General features: G+C 44.6%; 2 protein-coding genes across 3 annotated transcripts; one reads left to right on the forward strand and one right to left on the reverse strand.

Moving 5' to 3' along the window:
• The first annotated feature begins 1,237 nt into the window (after nt 1-1,237).
• On the forward strand, nt 1,238-9,591 carry LOC139366286 (TBC1 domain family, member 10C). Of its 2 annotated transcripts, none has more exons than XM_071103592.1 (10): nt 1,238-1,345; nt 2,535-2,686; nt 3,292-3,391; nt 3,489-3,596; nt 3,735-3,841; nt 3,993-4,107; nt 4,211-4,276; nt 4,446-4,635; nt 4,830-4,987; nt 6,719-9,591. In XM_071103592.1, the coding sequence occupies exons 2-10, from the start codon at nt 2,541-2,543 to the stop codon at nt 9,539-9,541; spliced, it is 3,813 nt and encodes a 1,270-aa protein (XP_070959693.1). In that variant the 5' UTR covers nt 1,238-1,345; nt 2,535-2,540; the 3' UTR covers nt 9,542-9,591. The 2 variants fall into 2 exon arrangements, with proteins under 2 accessions (XP_070959693.1, XP_070959694.1); XM_071103593.1 differs by having other exon boundaries at nt 1,267-1,345; nt 4,214-4,276.
• Nucleotides 9,523-15,806, reverse strand: LOC139366287 (RAD9 checkpoint clamp component A). The gene is made up of 13 exons (XM_071103595.1): nt 15,720-15,806; nt 15,073-15,171; nt 14,131-14,201; nt 13,901-13,974; nt 13,760-13,808; nt 13,331-13,445; nt 13,110-13,209; nt 11,287-11,393; nt 11,036-11,142; nt 10,847-10,911; nt 10,651-10,755; nt 10,326-10,557; nt 9,523-10,226 (listed from the first exon to the last, which is right to left on the reverse strand). The coding sequence occupies exons 2-13, from the start codon at nt 15,104-15,106 to the stop codon at nt 10,104-10,106; spliced, it is 1,182 nt and encodes a 393-aa protein (XP_070959696.1). The 5' UTR covers nt 15,107-15,171; nt 15,720-15,806; the 3' UTR covers nt 9,523-10,103.
• Between the last annotated feature and the right edge of the window lie 978 nt (nt 15,807-16,784).

The following is a 16,784-nucleotide window of genomic DNA, read 5'->3' on the forward strand; positions in this document are numbered from 1 at the left end:
CAATTTGGCAGTATGCCCAACTAGCCTCAAAACCACAGACCACGTGTTACCACGCCAGCCCATGATTTTTTTTAAAGAACATTTTATTTTTTAGGAACTCAGTCCGGCTTTCAACTTACTCTTCAAAGTTGTAATAGTAGAACGCATAAGGTGCAATTTTGAAATTGGGTAGTGAATAATCAGTTTTCCTCTTGTCATGTCAGTCATTGCATACCTTAGAGCTATTTATAACTTGCCAGAAATGTCCAGTTCAACTAGCCCATAACAGGTAATGTATTTTAGCTAGGTTTTTAAACCCTAAGATTATGTTATAATGTTTGAGTCACTTATATCATATGAATACACATTAGACATGGCAAAATATATACAATTGCAAGAACATTTGCTGTAAAACTGCAACATTTTCTCTGCACCCCATGACAAAATGTGTAGAAGTAACCATACAAAAGGTGTGGTGTGCAGATTGTTCCCCAATGCTGGAAGTGTGGCCTGAGTGAAAAAGTTTGGGAACCCCTGGCTTAGCAGGTTGAGTAGGGAATAATGGCATATTCAGGGACATGAGGGTAGGAGGTCGAAACCCATTGAAGGTACATTTGTTTTTGTTTTATGTGAAACCACACTTTCTGCACTGTTGTTCAAATAATTCGTTGTATTTAGTATAGCATAGGCGTCTGTTTAAGCACCCTAAATCATGCAATAGATATCGTTTTTGAAAAAGAGTAAACTTGAAGGCAAAAAAATGGAGAATGATGTAAGATGCAAATCTGGTATTCCAACTGATTATAGGCTACTAAAGCCAACGATTTACCGCTGCGCCACGGGGGTTTGAAGAAAACAACGGAGGAAAAATGTTCATCTAATAATCACATGCGTCTATGTATTGCTGACCAGCAGATGTCACTCATGTGCATTTTGAACAGATAATGATAAAGCTCTGAAGATTGAACAGTTTTTTGGCACACTTTGGTGAAAGCTCCGAAGCATTCGGAAATCCTCGGCTTCCTATTACTATGCTCTGGCGCTGTCGCTCCCAGAGGAACATAGAGAACTGGTGGGAAACAGCAGCATAGGCCTGGGTAGACGTTGTCGCCATTTTAAATGTGGCAAAGGTTCACTTACTTCATTTCTTATTCCTTACACAACATCCCCCTCCTATAAAATGCTATTACACCGTAATTCGCACACGCGCATTATTGTAACGACTTCCTATGTGTGTGTGATAGAAAGAGCACGTGACAGCATTAATAGCGGAAGTTTCTCGCGTCCTCTCCAATCTCGTTCTAACCAAACACTTCTCTCCAGCAAGCATCCCATCCAGTGATCAAAGAGGAGAGAGAACTCAAAGGTATTTGATTTTACATCGTTTTACATCATTACTACTTTATAACTACCAGGTGTGGTTACAGTCACGGTTGATGGCATGGCAGGGAGTAGATAGGGTATCACTTCTGCTTCAAATTAAACAAGTTCATCTGCTGATGCTGTGGCTAGATTCTGTAGCACCACACTATGTATGTACAGTTGAAGTCGGTAGTTTACATACACTTAGGTTGGAGTCATTTAAACTCGTTTTTTAACCACTTCACAAATGTCTACAGTTTGGCAAGTCAGTTAGGACATCTACTTTGTGGATGGCACAAATAAGTTTTCCAACAATTGTTTGTAGACAGATTATTTCACTTATTATTCACTGTATCACAATTCCAATGGGTCCAACGTTTACATACACTAAATTGACTGTGCCTTTAAACAGCTTGGAAATTCCAGAAAATTATGTCATGGCTTTAGAAGCTTCTGATAGGCTAATTGACATCATTTGAGTCAATTGGAGGTGTACCCGTGGATGTATTTCAAGGCCTACCTTCAAACTCAGTGCCTCTTTGCTTGACATCATGGGAAAATCAAAAGAAATAAGCCAAGACCTCAGAATTTTTTTTTGTAGACCTCCACAAGTCTGGTTCATCCTTGGGAGCAATTTCCAAATGCCTGAAGATACCACGTTCATCTGTACAAACAATAGTATGCAAGTATAAACACCATGGGACCACGCAGCCGCCATACCGCTCAGGAAGGAGACGCGTTCTGTCTCCTAGAGATGAACGTACTTTGGTGCGAAAAGTGCAAATCATCAAATCTGGGAATGTGATGGAAGAAATAAAAGCTGACATAAATCATTCTCTCTACTATTATTCTGACATTTCACATTCTTAAAATAAAGTGGGGATCCTAACTGACCAAAGACGGGGCATTTTTATGAGGATTAAATAACAAGAATTGTGAAAAACTGAGTTTAAATGTATTTGGCTAAGGTGTATGTAAAGTTCCGACTTCAACTATATGTATGTATGCATGTATGTATGTATGTAGCCTAGATTGTAAAAGGTTTTAAGCATCCTAATTTCTAATATACAGGATGAGTATTCTGTGTCACACTTGTACTTGCTTTCATTCTGAACACCAACAGTACAGACATACACACACGTGTGCACTATATTGTAACTGAGACCATTGTCTCTCCTCTCTTTGTTCTGTAGGGTAAGATGCTGAGTGCGTCCACCCCGACCCAGACGCCCCCCAGCGGAGAGGACAGTTCTGGTTCTGACAGGGGGTCAGAGGTCAGTGTTGGAGCTCCAGCCACAGAGACAGACCGCTTCGGCTTCATCCTGGGGAATGGATCCACTACTGGGTCAGTACTACACAGACCTTCTGGCTCAGCAGCACTGAAAACCTTTTTTTTTTTACCATTCTCTCTCTCTGTTTAAAAAAAAATATTGATTAGTTACGATAAGAGAAACAAACAGAGAGAATGCATTTCTGGTGGATAAAATCCACTAAAGACATCCTATAGCTTGCAACTGAATGCAAAAAAACACAGTTATGGCAGGAAAGGTGACCGTTCAGCATCAGACAGAATTGTTTTTCAATAGATGCAAGTACAAATGGGTCTTGACCCAGGTAGAATCAGAACACCAATATAACAATCACCTCCTACACACTCACTCACTCTGTCGTTGAACATCCTGACCCGTTGCCATGGAGACAGTCGCACCGCCACCTTGTGGTTTTCCTGTTTCCTGTGGGTGTTTATGGTGTTTTCGTTCTCTGTGACAAGAACTGAAGGTGCAGTTGACTCATCTCAGGAAATGTGCAGATCATTTTGTCCACAGAAACAGAATAGAGCGAGCCATAGTGAGGAGTTTGTTACCTACCCGAGAAATATACTGCCTTGGAAATGTTATGACAGTTTTGTTTAAAGTGTTCACCATATTCTGCTGATGATATGTTGGTTAGGAGTGAAGGCCCGTCCCCTGAGCTCGTTAGACAGAGAGAGGCCAAGTGGATCAACATCATAAGCCAATGGGATCGTGTCTTACTAAAAAATTCCAGCAAGGTGTGTACTCTGCCTTTTAAATGTAACCTTTTCTGGAACACCAGACCCAGGTGTTTACTCTGGCATGACCGTTACACACCCTCCACCCGTCTCTCAGGTCAAAGAGCAGTGTCAGAAAGGCATCCCAGCATCCCTCAGGGCTAAATGTTGGCCACTGCTGTGTGGCGCCACAGACAGAATGCGCCACAACAAGGACCTCTATCAGGTTAGAGAGCAACCACCTCTACAGATAGAACCAACAATTAGAACCTTACTGTTCCATTTGCATGATATACTTACTGTAAATCTACAAATATAGCAGAGTAAAACCTAGCCATCAGGTAAATCTCTCCCCCTCTATCAGACTCTGGACTCCAGACCCGCACTACAGAGCTGGGTGGACATTATAGAGAGAGACTTAGACCGCCAGTTCCCCTTCCATGAGATGTTCCTCTCCAGAGACGGCCATGGGTAACAGAGCCTCATAATACTACATGTTCAATGATGACATACTAAACACATCTTTCTCCATCCCTCCTTCTTGTAGTTTTGTATAAATATTATCTAGTGTTACCCTGTCAATGTTTGATGCATCAGAGTGTTGTGCTGTTTGTGTGGGCAGACAGCGTGGTCTGTTCCGGGTGCTGAAGGCCTTCACTCAGCTGAAGCCTGAGGAGGGCTACTGCCAGGCCCAGGGACCTGTAGCAGCTGTACTGCTGATGAACATGCCTACTGAGGTACTGTTACAATCACCATGTTATCACCAGTGATCCTTCATCATCACATTGAAAAGACTGGACCTTCCATCTCTCTTAATACCTTTGCTTTCCCCTCCTATAGCAGGCATTCTGGTGTCTGGTGCAGATCAGTGAACAGTACCTCCATGGCTACTACAGTCCCCTTCTGGTAAGATGATTGCTCTACACACAGTTACTTTACTACACATGATCAATTTGTGATAAAGCGTGCTCAACAGTGTAACGTGCATATATTTTTAATCAGTAAAGGGTTTGGATGTTGTAACATAGCTGAATAGCAGCTCTCCGGACACTTGTCCCTCTAATGTTGTCGTTAGGAGGGGGTTCTCTTTGACGCAGCCATGCTGACCAGGGTGCTGAAGAGGACGTGTCCCGCGGCTCACAAGCACCTGCAGAGACACGGCGTGGAGCCTCTGATGTTCGCCACTGATTGGTTGATGTGCCTGTTCACACGCCACCTACCCTTTAACACCCTGCTCAGGGTCTGGGACCTGTTCTTCTGCTACGGTCTGTACCTGAATAAGGGACTTCGTTAATCCATCATCTATGGTCATATTTATGCATTCTATCAATCCTCTATCTAATCTACCTATTCTTATTTCTTGGCCCTTCCGTCCACACAAGATTGAAAGAATCTCTCTAAGAGGAGATTTGATTCCTCTGTTTCCCTCCTTGTGTTGTTTTTATCCCCCCTCCATCAGGAGTGCGTGTGTTGTTCCAGGTGGCGGTGGTGTTGGTGCGCAGGGCTCTGGGCCGGGTGGAGCAGAGGGAGGCGTGCGAGGGCCAGATGGAGACTCTAGAGAGGCTGAGGGGTGTGAGGGAGCAGGTGCAGCAGGAGGACGATACCTTCATTGCAGAGGTCAGACACCTGGCCTCAGGACCGATACGCATGTACACAAGTTATACTTGAACTATCTTACCATGTATATAAATACACACACCTGTGCGATAGCAGATAAATCCCCACTTTTACCACCTCCCCCCGTATCTCCCTTTCACCCCCACCTACAGTGGGGAGAACAAGTATTTGATACACTGCCGATTTTGCAGGTTTTCCTACTTACAAAGCATGTAGAGGTCTGTCATTTTTTATCATAGGTACACTTCAGCTGTGAGAGACAGAATCTAAAACAAAAATCCAAAAAATCACATTGTATGATTTTTAAGTAATTAATTAGCATTTTATTGCATGACATAAGTATTTGATCACCTACCAACCAGTAAGAATTCCAGCCCTCACAGACCTTAGTTTTTCTTTAAGAAGCCCTCCTGTTCTCCACTCATTACCTGTTTGAACTCATTACCTGTATAAAAGACACCTGTCCACACACTCAATCAAACAGACTCCAACCTCTCCACAATGGCCAAGACCAGAGAGCTGTGTAAGGACATCAGGGATAAAATTGTAGACCTGCACAAGGCTGGGATGGGCTACAGGACAATAAGCAAGCAGCTTGGTGAGAAGGCAACAACTCTTGGCGCAATTATTAAGTTCAAGATGACGGTCAATCACCCTCGGTCTGGGGCTCCATGCAAGATCTCACCTCGTGGGGCATCAATGATCATGAGGAAGGTGAGGGATCAGCCCAGAACTCCACGGCAGGACCTGGTCAATGACCGGAAGAGAGCTGGGACCACAGTCTCAGAGAAAATCATTAGTAACACACTACGCCGTCATGGATTAAAATCCTGCAGCGCACGCAAGGTCCCCCTGCTCAAGCCAGCGCATGTCCAGGCCTGTCTGAAGTTTGCCAATGACCATCTGGATGATCCAGAGGAGGAATGGGAGAAGGTCATGTGGTCTGATGAGACAAAAATAAAGCTTTTTGGTCTAAACTCCACTCGCCATGTTTGGAGGATGAAGAAGGATGAGTACAACCCCAAGAACACCATCCCAACCGTGAAGCATGGAGGTGGAAACATCATTCTTTGGGGATGCTTTTCTGCAAAGGGGACAGGACGACTGCACCGTATTGAGGGGAGGATGGATGGGGCCATGTATCGTGAGATCTTGGCCAACAACCTCCTTCCCTCAGTAAGAGCATTGAAGATGGGTCGTGGCTGGGTCTTCCAGCATGACAACGACCCAAAACACACAGCCAGGGCAACTAAAGAGTGGCTCCGTAAGAAGCATCTCAAGGTCCTGGAGTGGCCTAGCCAGTCTCCAGACCTGAACCCAATAGAAAATCTTTGGAGGGAGCTGAAAGTCCATATTGCCCAGCAACAGCCCCGAAACCTGAAGGATCTGGAGAAGGTCTGTATGGAGGAGTGGGCCAAAATCCCTGCTGCAGTGTGTGCAAACCTGGTCAAGAACTACAGGAAACGTATGATCTCTGTAATTGCAAACAAAGGTTTCTGTACCAAATATTAAGTTCTGCTTTTCTGATGTATCAAATACTTATGTCATGCAATAAAATGCTAATTAATTACTTAAAAATCATACAATGTGATTTTCTGAATTTTTGTTTTAGATTCCGTCTCTCACAGTTGAAGTATACCTGTGATAAAAATTACAGACTTCTACAGGCTTTGTAAGTAGGAAACACTGCCGATTTTGCAGGTTATCAAATACTTGTTCTCCCCACTGTAGGTGTGTTCTGTCCCCCTGTCGAGTAAGGATCTGGAGAGGCAGACGGAGAGAGAGCTGGAGGAGTGGAGAATGGAACGGCCCGCCTCCACCTTTGATCCCCGGGGTCGTTGCCACGGATATCGGATGGCGTGGACGAGGGTTCGAGAGAGGGAGGAGGAGAGGAACAGGAAGGAGAGGGAGAAAGGGAACCTGTCCCTCCCTCTGATTCGCTCGCCCTCCCTCCTCTCTCTCTCTCCCTCGCTCCTCCGCAAGAAGTGGATAAGAGGGAGTAGGACAGACATTGGGGAGTGGGAGGGAGAAGGCAGAGAGGTGAGGAAGGTTTCACAGGAGGTGTGGGAGGAGAGAAGCGAGGTAGGGAATCTGAGAAGAAGTGAGATGGATGGTAGTCCAGTGAAGGCTCCGGGTGTTCCATGTTCAGCTACAGAGGACAGGGCCCCAGTGGAAACGAGAGAACCGTTAGAACACAAAGAACCCTTAGAACAGGAGGACAGAAAACAGAAAACCCAGCTGACCCCAGATTCAGACAGAGAACCTTCCCAGCAGCGTCAGCTCACCTCGGACCACAGCGTCACTTCACAGGGCCAGGAGCATGGGGGTCTCAGCCAGACACCGGTCTCTGAGCAGCACAGCGACAGCCAGACACAGGAAACTGACCACAGTAAAGACACCATGCAAACACAGGAAGTACTGAACAAACAGTCAACAGCGAGTGCAAATTTCATCACAGTGCATATAGTGACAGAGACGAAGGGTGAGGCAGAGAAAAGCAAGGAGACAGAGACATGTGCAGGAGCAATGACAGAGGAGGAAACTGCTCCACACACAGACCTGAAGACATACACAGAAGAGGAAACTGCTCCCGACACAGACCTGAAGACATACACAGAGGAGGAAACTGCTCCAGACACAGAACTGAAGACATACACAGAGGAGGAAACTGCTCCAGACACAGAACTGAAGACATACACAGAAGAGGAAACTGCTCCAGACACAGAACTGAAGACAAACACAGAGGAGGAAACTGCTCCAGACACAGAACTGAAGACATACACAGAAGAGGAAACTGCTCCAGACACAGAACTGAAGACATACATTGAAGCAAAGACAGAGGAGGAAAGAGTGACAGAGACCCACACATATGTAGAGATTCAGATAAGAGCAGAAGCCAAGACAGAGGGGGAAATGGAGGCAGAGGTACAGAAAGGACTACACACAGATAAAAGTGTAGAGACCGAGACGGACATGGGGTCAAAAGAGACAGCGACTCAAACAGATGTGAATACAGACACGGAGACAGACACACAACAAGAGGCAGATGTTAACTTGGAGGCAGAAACAGACACGGGCTCACTGACCGAGAGAGACAAAGGCACTGGCACAGAGACACACACCGACAAGGAGATACAGGCTCGTACAGAGATCCAGTCACACAAAGGGACGGAGACACACACAGATGAAAAATCTGAGGCAGAGAGAGAAACGGCGTTAGAGGCACATACAGAACCAGAGACGCAGGAAGAAAATGAGTCAGCGATGCACATAGAGGCAGACACAAGAGTAGAGGCAGAGTTGGGGTCACAGATTGAGGCAGAAACACAGACGGACAAAGAATCAGAGATACGGGTAGCTGTATACATAGGGATTGAGACGCGCACGGAGAAAGCCACTGACACAAACACAGGGACAGAGACGACCATGGAGTCTCCACATGACATTCAGAGACGCACAGAGACAGAGGTACGGTACACAGAGCCCTCTAGCACAATACCAGCCAATCAGAGCCAGGTTTCTCCAGAGTTGACATCCACTACTGAGCCTGTGGAGGAGAGGAACTCATCAGAACAGAAGCTTCCTGAAAAACCCCAGAGTCCAGTCACCATCCGTCCAGATCAGGAGACCCAGAAAGTCAGGGAGAGTGAAGGAGAGAAAGAAAAGAAAGCCTCAACTGACATCCTTCCACCATTACATCAGGGGGAATCACTGACAGGTGACTTCCCTCACATACCTGACAACCCAAAGTCACAAAGTCAGAGTGAGTCTCCCCCTCCTGCAGACTCAAAGGCTGACTCTGGCAACTCGGTGTCCACACAAATTGATGTCTCGTCCCAAAGGACTACGCCCTGTGATGGACCGTGGGCAACCCCTTCCGGAGACTTCCGGCTCTGCAAATCCTCCAGCTCCCGGAGGCTCACCCGCAGGCTCTCTGAGGATCTCTTCACTAAACCCAACCAATCACAACCCACCTTCACACAATCCAATCAATCAAATATAGGCTTCATTCAGTCCAATCAACCACAACCCACATCTCCCATTCAGGTACCAAAGCGCCCAGAATCATCCAAACGGGTGACAGGGAGCAACCCGGACACTGCCCCACTTCAGACTGGGCCTAAATCTGACAAAGGACCGACCGACACCCCCAGGCTATTTGGTCTCTTCCGCAGGCTCAAAGGGGAGCAACCAAGGCAGGACAGGGAGAAAGGGGAGCACAAAGTCCCCATTCCCCAAATCCTGATCCAGGACTTCAGTGATGGGACGGGTGAGGGGAGCACGGTCAGGGGGGAGGAAGAAGAGAACCTGAGCTCCAGAGAGAGGAGGAGGAGACGGAGGGAGCAGGAGAGGAGGGAGAAAGAGGAGGAGAAGTTACAGAAGAAGAGGGAGAAGGAGTTAGAGAAAGAGAGAAAGAGGGAGAGGAGGAAGCCTCAGACGAGGGGGAAGAGTTTTCAGGTGCTACACAGCAGTGTTCCCCTCCCTGGAAACAGTGGCTCACAGACATTTGGTTCCAAAAGAAACTCAACTCCATCTATGGAGACATACTTTTAACAAGCAAGGAAAGAAATCGACATTCTAAAAGTTTTTACAAACCACAAAAATTACCCATAAAACATCTCATCCAAGTGTAGACTTGAAAAAAAAAATGTAAATAAAACCATTTATATTTTCAAACTCAGGGGAGAAAAAAAAGTGTTTTTTTATTCTAGAGCTTGTGTACATTGATCATTGACATGCCATCATAAACAGGAAGTACTTGTCCATTTCCTCATAATTCCAGAGTCCCCCAGTGTGATGATATGGTCCAATAAAAAGTCTGAATGTCCCATCACTGTCCCTCAGAGGACCTACTGAGTGCAGACTTTCTTCTCAAGGCTGCAACGGTCATTAGAACTAGAAAGGTCTGGATTTGTTCAAATCCATATTCTAAAAAAGTATCCCAAGGGTAAGACTCCACATCTAACGTGATTAGTCTTCAGATTAGGTGCAAACCTTTTTTCATCTTTTTAAATATCTCTTCGCAGGGATTCTATAAGTGGGTTTCTCCAAAACACACACACACACACACACACACACACACAAACACACGTGGCTTCAACTCCACCACCCCAGGTCACGGCAATGATGCTTGGGTGTCGTCCTCGCTGTCACTGGCCAGCACTTCCTGGCTCTTGATCGTCTGATTGGTCAGTTGAGAATCAGAGGGACAGACTGACCCGAAAAAGAGCGAGCGGAACTGAGCGGTAATAAAGAAAGAGAGGGGGAGAGGGGTTAGTTTTACATTGATCCCAGGAGTTGTGTAAGTAACAGCAAGCCCTTTGACAACAAAGCTCACCTTTTTATTTGGAGGTCTTTCAGTGTCCTCGGTATCTTCCTCCTCCTCTTCCTCTCCTCTCTCTAGCCTGCGCATGGCTACAGATGGCGGAGTTGTAAGTGTGTGATTGGGCGAGGGGGACCGGGGCGCAAGGGCATCGGAGGGACCCGCTAATTCACTGGTCTCCATGGCGATGAGATAAGAGTCAATGTCGTCAGTCATAAAGTCGTCAGGAGGTGGCGGCGAGCGAGCTCTGGGGAGAACGGAGAGGATTCTGGGTAAAGAACAGGGTCCTGTACAAAGAGGCATGACTGTTCTGAATGTTTGACAGTTAATGTTCAATTACCGTTTTGTGTTGTTGTTATGGTTACAGAGGTTGGAGTCATCAGACAGAGTGGCAAGCACGAAGTTCACCTCCAGAACACTGTCTGTAACACTTAACACCACAGGACTGACAAAAACAGACATGAATGCTACACGGGAAACAATATATACTTATACCTTCATATTGGTATTTGTGAGTGGTGAATATGTATCCTTACCTGCCTGGCTCATCAAAATACATTGAGACTGGGAGTCCTGTGGATTCTGCAAACACCAGCAAGCCCTGAAAGACAACGCAACGCTTCATTAAGTGGCCTGCTATGATGCCTTCAAATCACTTATGACATACCACGTCAGATTATAACAACAGTAATAACCTATTTGTCAAGTAACAGAACCCTACATACCCTCAGCTCCTTTAGACAGAATGTGATGCTGGTCTGAGCTCCGACAGCAAAGTGGTCAAACTCATCAGAACTCAAACACAGTTCAGTCAGCATGGCTTTGGATTGCTCTACGAGAGAGAGAGAGAGAGCAAAAAGGAGAAGGGGGGATTAAAGATATTACTATCATTTTGCTATACAGGGTTATTGACTTAATAAACACTACACCGCCAACACTTCAATAGTATAGAAAAACAAAACGGGTTTCTCCTCACCTGCCTCGTCATCTACATGGTTCCTGAACCACACTCGTTCTCCACTTACTGACACACTCACCTCTTCCAGAGAGGGAGGGAAGTGCAGCACCGTGTCAACCAGCAACCTGGAGGAAAGAAAGAAGGAAAAATCTAAGTGATGCATAGGAGGTACAGTGCCTTGCAAAAGTATTCGGCCCCCTTGAACTTTGCGACCTTTTGCCACATTTCAGGCTTCAAACATAAAGATATAAAACTGTATTTTTTTGTGAAGAATCAACAACAAGTGGGACACAATCATGAAGTGGAACGACATTTATTGGATATTTCAAACTTTTTTAACAAATCAAAAACTGAAAAATTGGGCGTGCAAAATTATTCAGCCCCTTTACTTTCAGTGCAGCAAACTCTCTCCAGAAGTTCAGTGAGGATCTCTGAATGATCCAATGTTGACCTAAATGACTAATGATGATAAATACAATCCACCTGTGTGTAATCAAGTCTCCGTATAAATGCACCTGCACTGTGATAGTCTCAGAGGTCCGTTAAAAGCGCAGAGAGCATCATGAGGAACAAGGAACACACCAGGCAGGTCCGAGATACTGTTGTGAAGAAGTTTAAAGCCGGATTTGGATACAAAAAGATTTCCCAAGCTTTAAACATCCCAAGGAGCACTGTGCAAGCGATAATATTGAAATGGAAGGAGTATCAGACCACTGCAAATCTACCAAGACCTGGCCGTCCCTCTAAACTTTCAGCTCATACAAGGAGAAGACTGATCAGAGATGCAGCAAAGAGGCCCATGATCACTCTGGATGAACTGCAGAGATCTACAGCTGAGGTGGGAGACTCTGTCCATAGGACAACAATCAGTCGTATATTGCACAAATCTGGCCTTTATGGAAGAGTGGCAAGAAGAAAGCCATTTCTTAAAGATATCCATAAAAAGTGTCGTTTAAAGTTTGCCACAAGCCACCTGGGAGACACACCAAACATGTGGAAGAAGGTGCTCTGGTCAGATGAAACCAAAATTGAACTTTTTGGCAACAATGCAAAACGTTATGTTTGGCGTAAAAGCAACACAGCTGAACACACCATCCCCACTGTCAAACATGGTGGTGGCAGCATCATGGTTTGGGCCTGCTTTTCTTCAGCAGGGACAGGGAAGATGGTTAAAATTGATGGGAAGATGGATGGAGCCAAATACCGGACCATTCTGGAAGAAAACCTGATGGAGTCTGCAAGAGACCTGAGACTGGGACGGAGATTTGTCTTCCAACAAGACAATGATCCAAAACATAAAGCAAAATCTACAATGGAATGGTTCAAAAATAAACATATCCAGGTGTTAGAATGGCCAAGTCAAAGTCCAGACCTGAATCCAATCGAGAATCTGTGGAAAGAACTGAAAACTGTTGTTCACAAATGCTCTCCATCCAACCTCACTGAGCTCGAGCTGTTTTGCAAGGAGGAATGGGGAAAAAATTCAGTCTCTCGATGTGCAAAACTGATAGAGACATACCCCAAGCGACTTACAGCTGTAATCGCAGCAAAAGGTGGCGCTACAAAGTATTAACTTAAGGGGGCTGAATAATTTTGCACGCCCAATTTTTCAGTTTTTGATTTGTTAAAAAAGTTTGAAATATCCAATAAATGTCGTTCCACTTCATGATTGTGTCCCACTTGTTGTTGATTCTTCACAAAAAAATACAGTTTTATATATTTATGTTTGAAGCCTGAAATGTGGCAAAAGGTCGCAAAGTTCAAGGGGGCCGAATACTTTCGCAAGGCACTGTAAGATGACAGGAGAGGAACACTGAAAGAGAGAGAGAGAATGTGCTGACCTGGGCTGGGCTCGAAGCATGTTGGCACAGCTCTCTTTATCAAACACGGCCTGCAGACTCTCACTGTCCTGGAATGACAGGTTGTGTGTCTTCAGCAGACCTACAGAACGCAAACACACACACTTAATATGCCTTGATTAGGGTGTGAGGAGGTTTAAAGTGGTTACAACTCCAGATAAAACTGTTCTGTGGTTATTTTATGGCACTTTAACGGTCTGTACCATGTTTGCAGTGCAGGGTGAAGGTGAGACGACTCTTCTCTCCATCCAGTTCAATGTGACACTTCTCTACTGTCTTCTCCAGAGACGACAGGGACCTGAACACAGCCTGCACACACTGAGAGAGAGGCAGAGAGGGACGAGAATAAGTAGACATTACAGATATAACAGAAGAGTATTAAACTGTAGATAACAGAAATGTGTCAAATAGGGTTGGCTCAATTCAAATTGAAGGCAGTCAATTCAGGAAGTGGTTAGAATGAAAACTGAAGATTAAAATTAAATCATTTTTTATAAATAGCTTATACTTTTCAGTTTATTGTGAAAGTAATTAAAAATAAATGCATTTTTTTTATGATTGAATGAACTGGATTGACTGCCTTCAATTTAAATTGCGCCCAACCCTGGGGTCAAAGCAATGTGTCTCTGTACCTTGATAGCCATCTTGCAGCGAAAAGCATGTCCTAAGGGAATGGTGTACCTGTAAAAGAATGGAAGCAGCCATAGGTAGTGTACCCTTTCTTTCTTTCGCATTCTCTCACACACACACACACACACACACACGCCCCATACCTGCTGAAGAAGAGTGGGGAGAAAAGGAAGCACGCGTAGGCTGAGCGGGATGAGTTCACTGAACGCAGAGCCAGCTGTGAGACAGGAAAGAGTAACTTGACAACTGCAGCCCAATCCCTGGGCCTCAATGATGTCTTGGCAACAATATAATAAGATTTAGTGAGAATGAGTGTCAATGTATTTTGGTATGCATATTAAAGTGTGCTTGTGTGTGTATCATGGTAACTCACCCCATCCTCCTGTGGTTCCAGGTACAACTCATCACCTATCCTGGACAGAGAGTGGATGGCCTTGGCCAGCACTGTAAAACACAGACACACAAATCATCCCAATTTCATTCAATAAAAAGGCATGTAGCTAGCTAGCTACAGTACCAGTCAAAAGTTTGGACACACCTACTCATTCAAGGGTTTTTCTTCATTTTTACTATTTTCTACATTGTAAACTAATAGTGAAGACATTAGCCAGTGATTTATTTAGAATTCAAGGTACACTTAACCAGCATGGCTACCACAGCATCCTGCAGCGAAAAGCCATCTCATCTGGTTTGCGCTTACTGGGACTATCATTTGTTTTTCAACAGGACAATGACCAAAAACACACCTCCAGGCTTGTGTATGGGCTATTTGACCAAGAAGGAGAGTGATGGAGTGCTGCATCAGATGACCTGGCCTCCACAATCACCCGACCCCAACCCAATTTAGATGGTTTGGGATAAGTTGGACTGCAGAGTGAAGCAAAAGCAGCCAAGAAGTCCTCAGCATTCATCCCCCTCCTCTCCCCTGTAACTGTTCCCCAGGTTGTTGCTGCAAATGAGAACGTGTTCTCAGTCAACTTACCTGGTAAAATAACGAATAAATACATATGTGGGAACTCCTTCAAGACTGTTGGAAAAGCATTCCAGGTGAAGCTGGTTGCGAGAATGCCAATGAGTGTGCAAAGCTGTCATCAAGGCAAAGGGTGGCTACTTTGAAGAATCTAAAATATATTTAGATTTGTTTAACAATGTTTTGGTTACTACATGATTCCATGTGTTATTTCATAGTTTCGATGCCTTCACTATTATTCTACAATGTCCAAAACCCTGGAATGAGTAGGTGTGTACAAACGTTTGACTGGTATTGTAGGTGGTGGTATAAAATGTCTTCTTCGATGTCTGATGGGATAAGTACCTTTCACGTTGCCCCCTGTCACAACACAGTCCATGTCAGGGAGATGACGGTACTTGTTTGAGTTACAATGCAGGTGTACAGATCACACTTTCATAGCACCTGGACAATAAGGGCGTGTCAGTCAGAGACATATAGCTACAGTTACAATGGTTTTCCTGGCTACTCATCCCTCACAGAAAGCTGACAAATATCAACGTGACTCTCTGTTTGATAGCAAATGATCAGTGAGCAAAAGTTGCTCCAGTCACTTTTGAAATGGGTAGCACTTGTCAACATGATTGCAGAAGGAAGCTAGCCAGCTACAAATTTCATTCCAAAGGAGTAACGTTATATTACTGGCAAATTAGCAAAGTGATTTACTGACCAAAGATTGCTAGCGACATTATAACACCAGTTCACAATGTAGCTAGCTAAGGGTACTTGCTGTCTGGAAAGCTTGTTAGCTAACCAGCTAACAGGACCAGCTAACGTTAGCTAGTTGAGTAAAGTGAAATCTGTTTAGCTAGCCAGCATTTTAGTCAGAAACTATCATTCCTGCTCGATTGGCTATATTCAGAAGGCTTGTGCATTATATTGGCCATTAATACTATTCACTAACCTCCATAGCTAGCTATAAATATACACAGCAAAGTGTTGTAAATACTCACTTTATTTACTTCAAAGACGCCATAACGCGCGTCTTTTTGACCGACCAATGAGAGAAACGAATGGGCGTGTTCTTGGTGATTCAGCGCCTGCTCATGTCGTGATCTGTCTGGATCTTCAGACAGCTTCCAAACAATGCTGAGTATCAAGTCTAATCGGTCAATCCTTCATTAGAGAAACTGGTTCTATCAATTCACACACTCCACAGCTTTCAACTGTAGGTTGTAACTATACTAAACAAAAATATAAACGCAAAAAATGTCAATGATTTTTACTGAGTTACAGTTCATATAATGAAATCAATCAACTGAAAAAAGGTATTAGTCCCTAATTATGGATTTCACATGACTGGGCAGGGGCGCAGCCATGGGTGGGCCTGGGAGGGCATAGGCCCACCCACTCACGAGCCTTCCCAGCAATTCAGAAGACGTTTTTCCCCACTTAAGGGCTTTATTACAGACAGAAATACCTCTCAGTTTCATCAGCTGTCTGGGTGGCTGGTCTCAGACGATCCCGCAGGTGAGGAAGCCAGATTTGGTGGTCCTGGGCTGGCATGGTTACACGTGGTCTGTGGTTGTGAGTCCCTTTGGGTGTGCTGCCATATTCTCTAAAACGACGTTGGAGGCGGCTTATGGTAGAGAAATTAACATAAAATTATCTGGCAACACCTCTGGGTGACATTCCTGCATTCAGAATGCCAATTGTACGCTCCTTCAAAACTTGAGACATCTGTGGCATTGTGTTGTGTAACAAAACTACACATTTTAGAGTGGCCTTTCGTTATACCCAGCACAAGGTGCACCTGTGCAATGATCATGCTCTTTAACCAGCTTCTTGATATGCCACACCTATCAGGTGGATGGATTATCTTGGCAAAGGAGAAATGCTCACTAACAGGGATGTAAAAACATTTCTGCCCAAAAACCTGAGAGAAATACTATTTTTTTTGTGTATGGAACATTTCTGGGATCTTTTATATCAGCTCATGAAACATGGGACCAACACTTTACATGTTGCATTTATATTTTTGTTCAGTGTAGATGAATGAATAACATATAAAAACACTT

The sequence above is a fragment of the Oncorhynchus clarkii genome, chromosome 14 (genome assembly GCF_045791955.1).
Source record: "Oncorhynchus clarkii lewisi isolate Uvic-CL-2024 chromosome 14, UVic_Ocla_1.0, whole genome shotgun sequence".
Taxonomy (NCBI): Eukaryota; Metazoa; Chordata; class Actinopteri; order Salmoniformes; family Salmonidae; genus Oncorhynchus; species Oncorhynchus clarkii.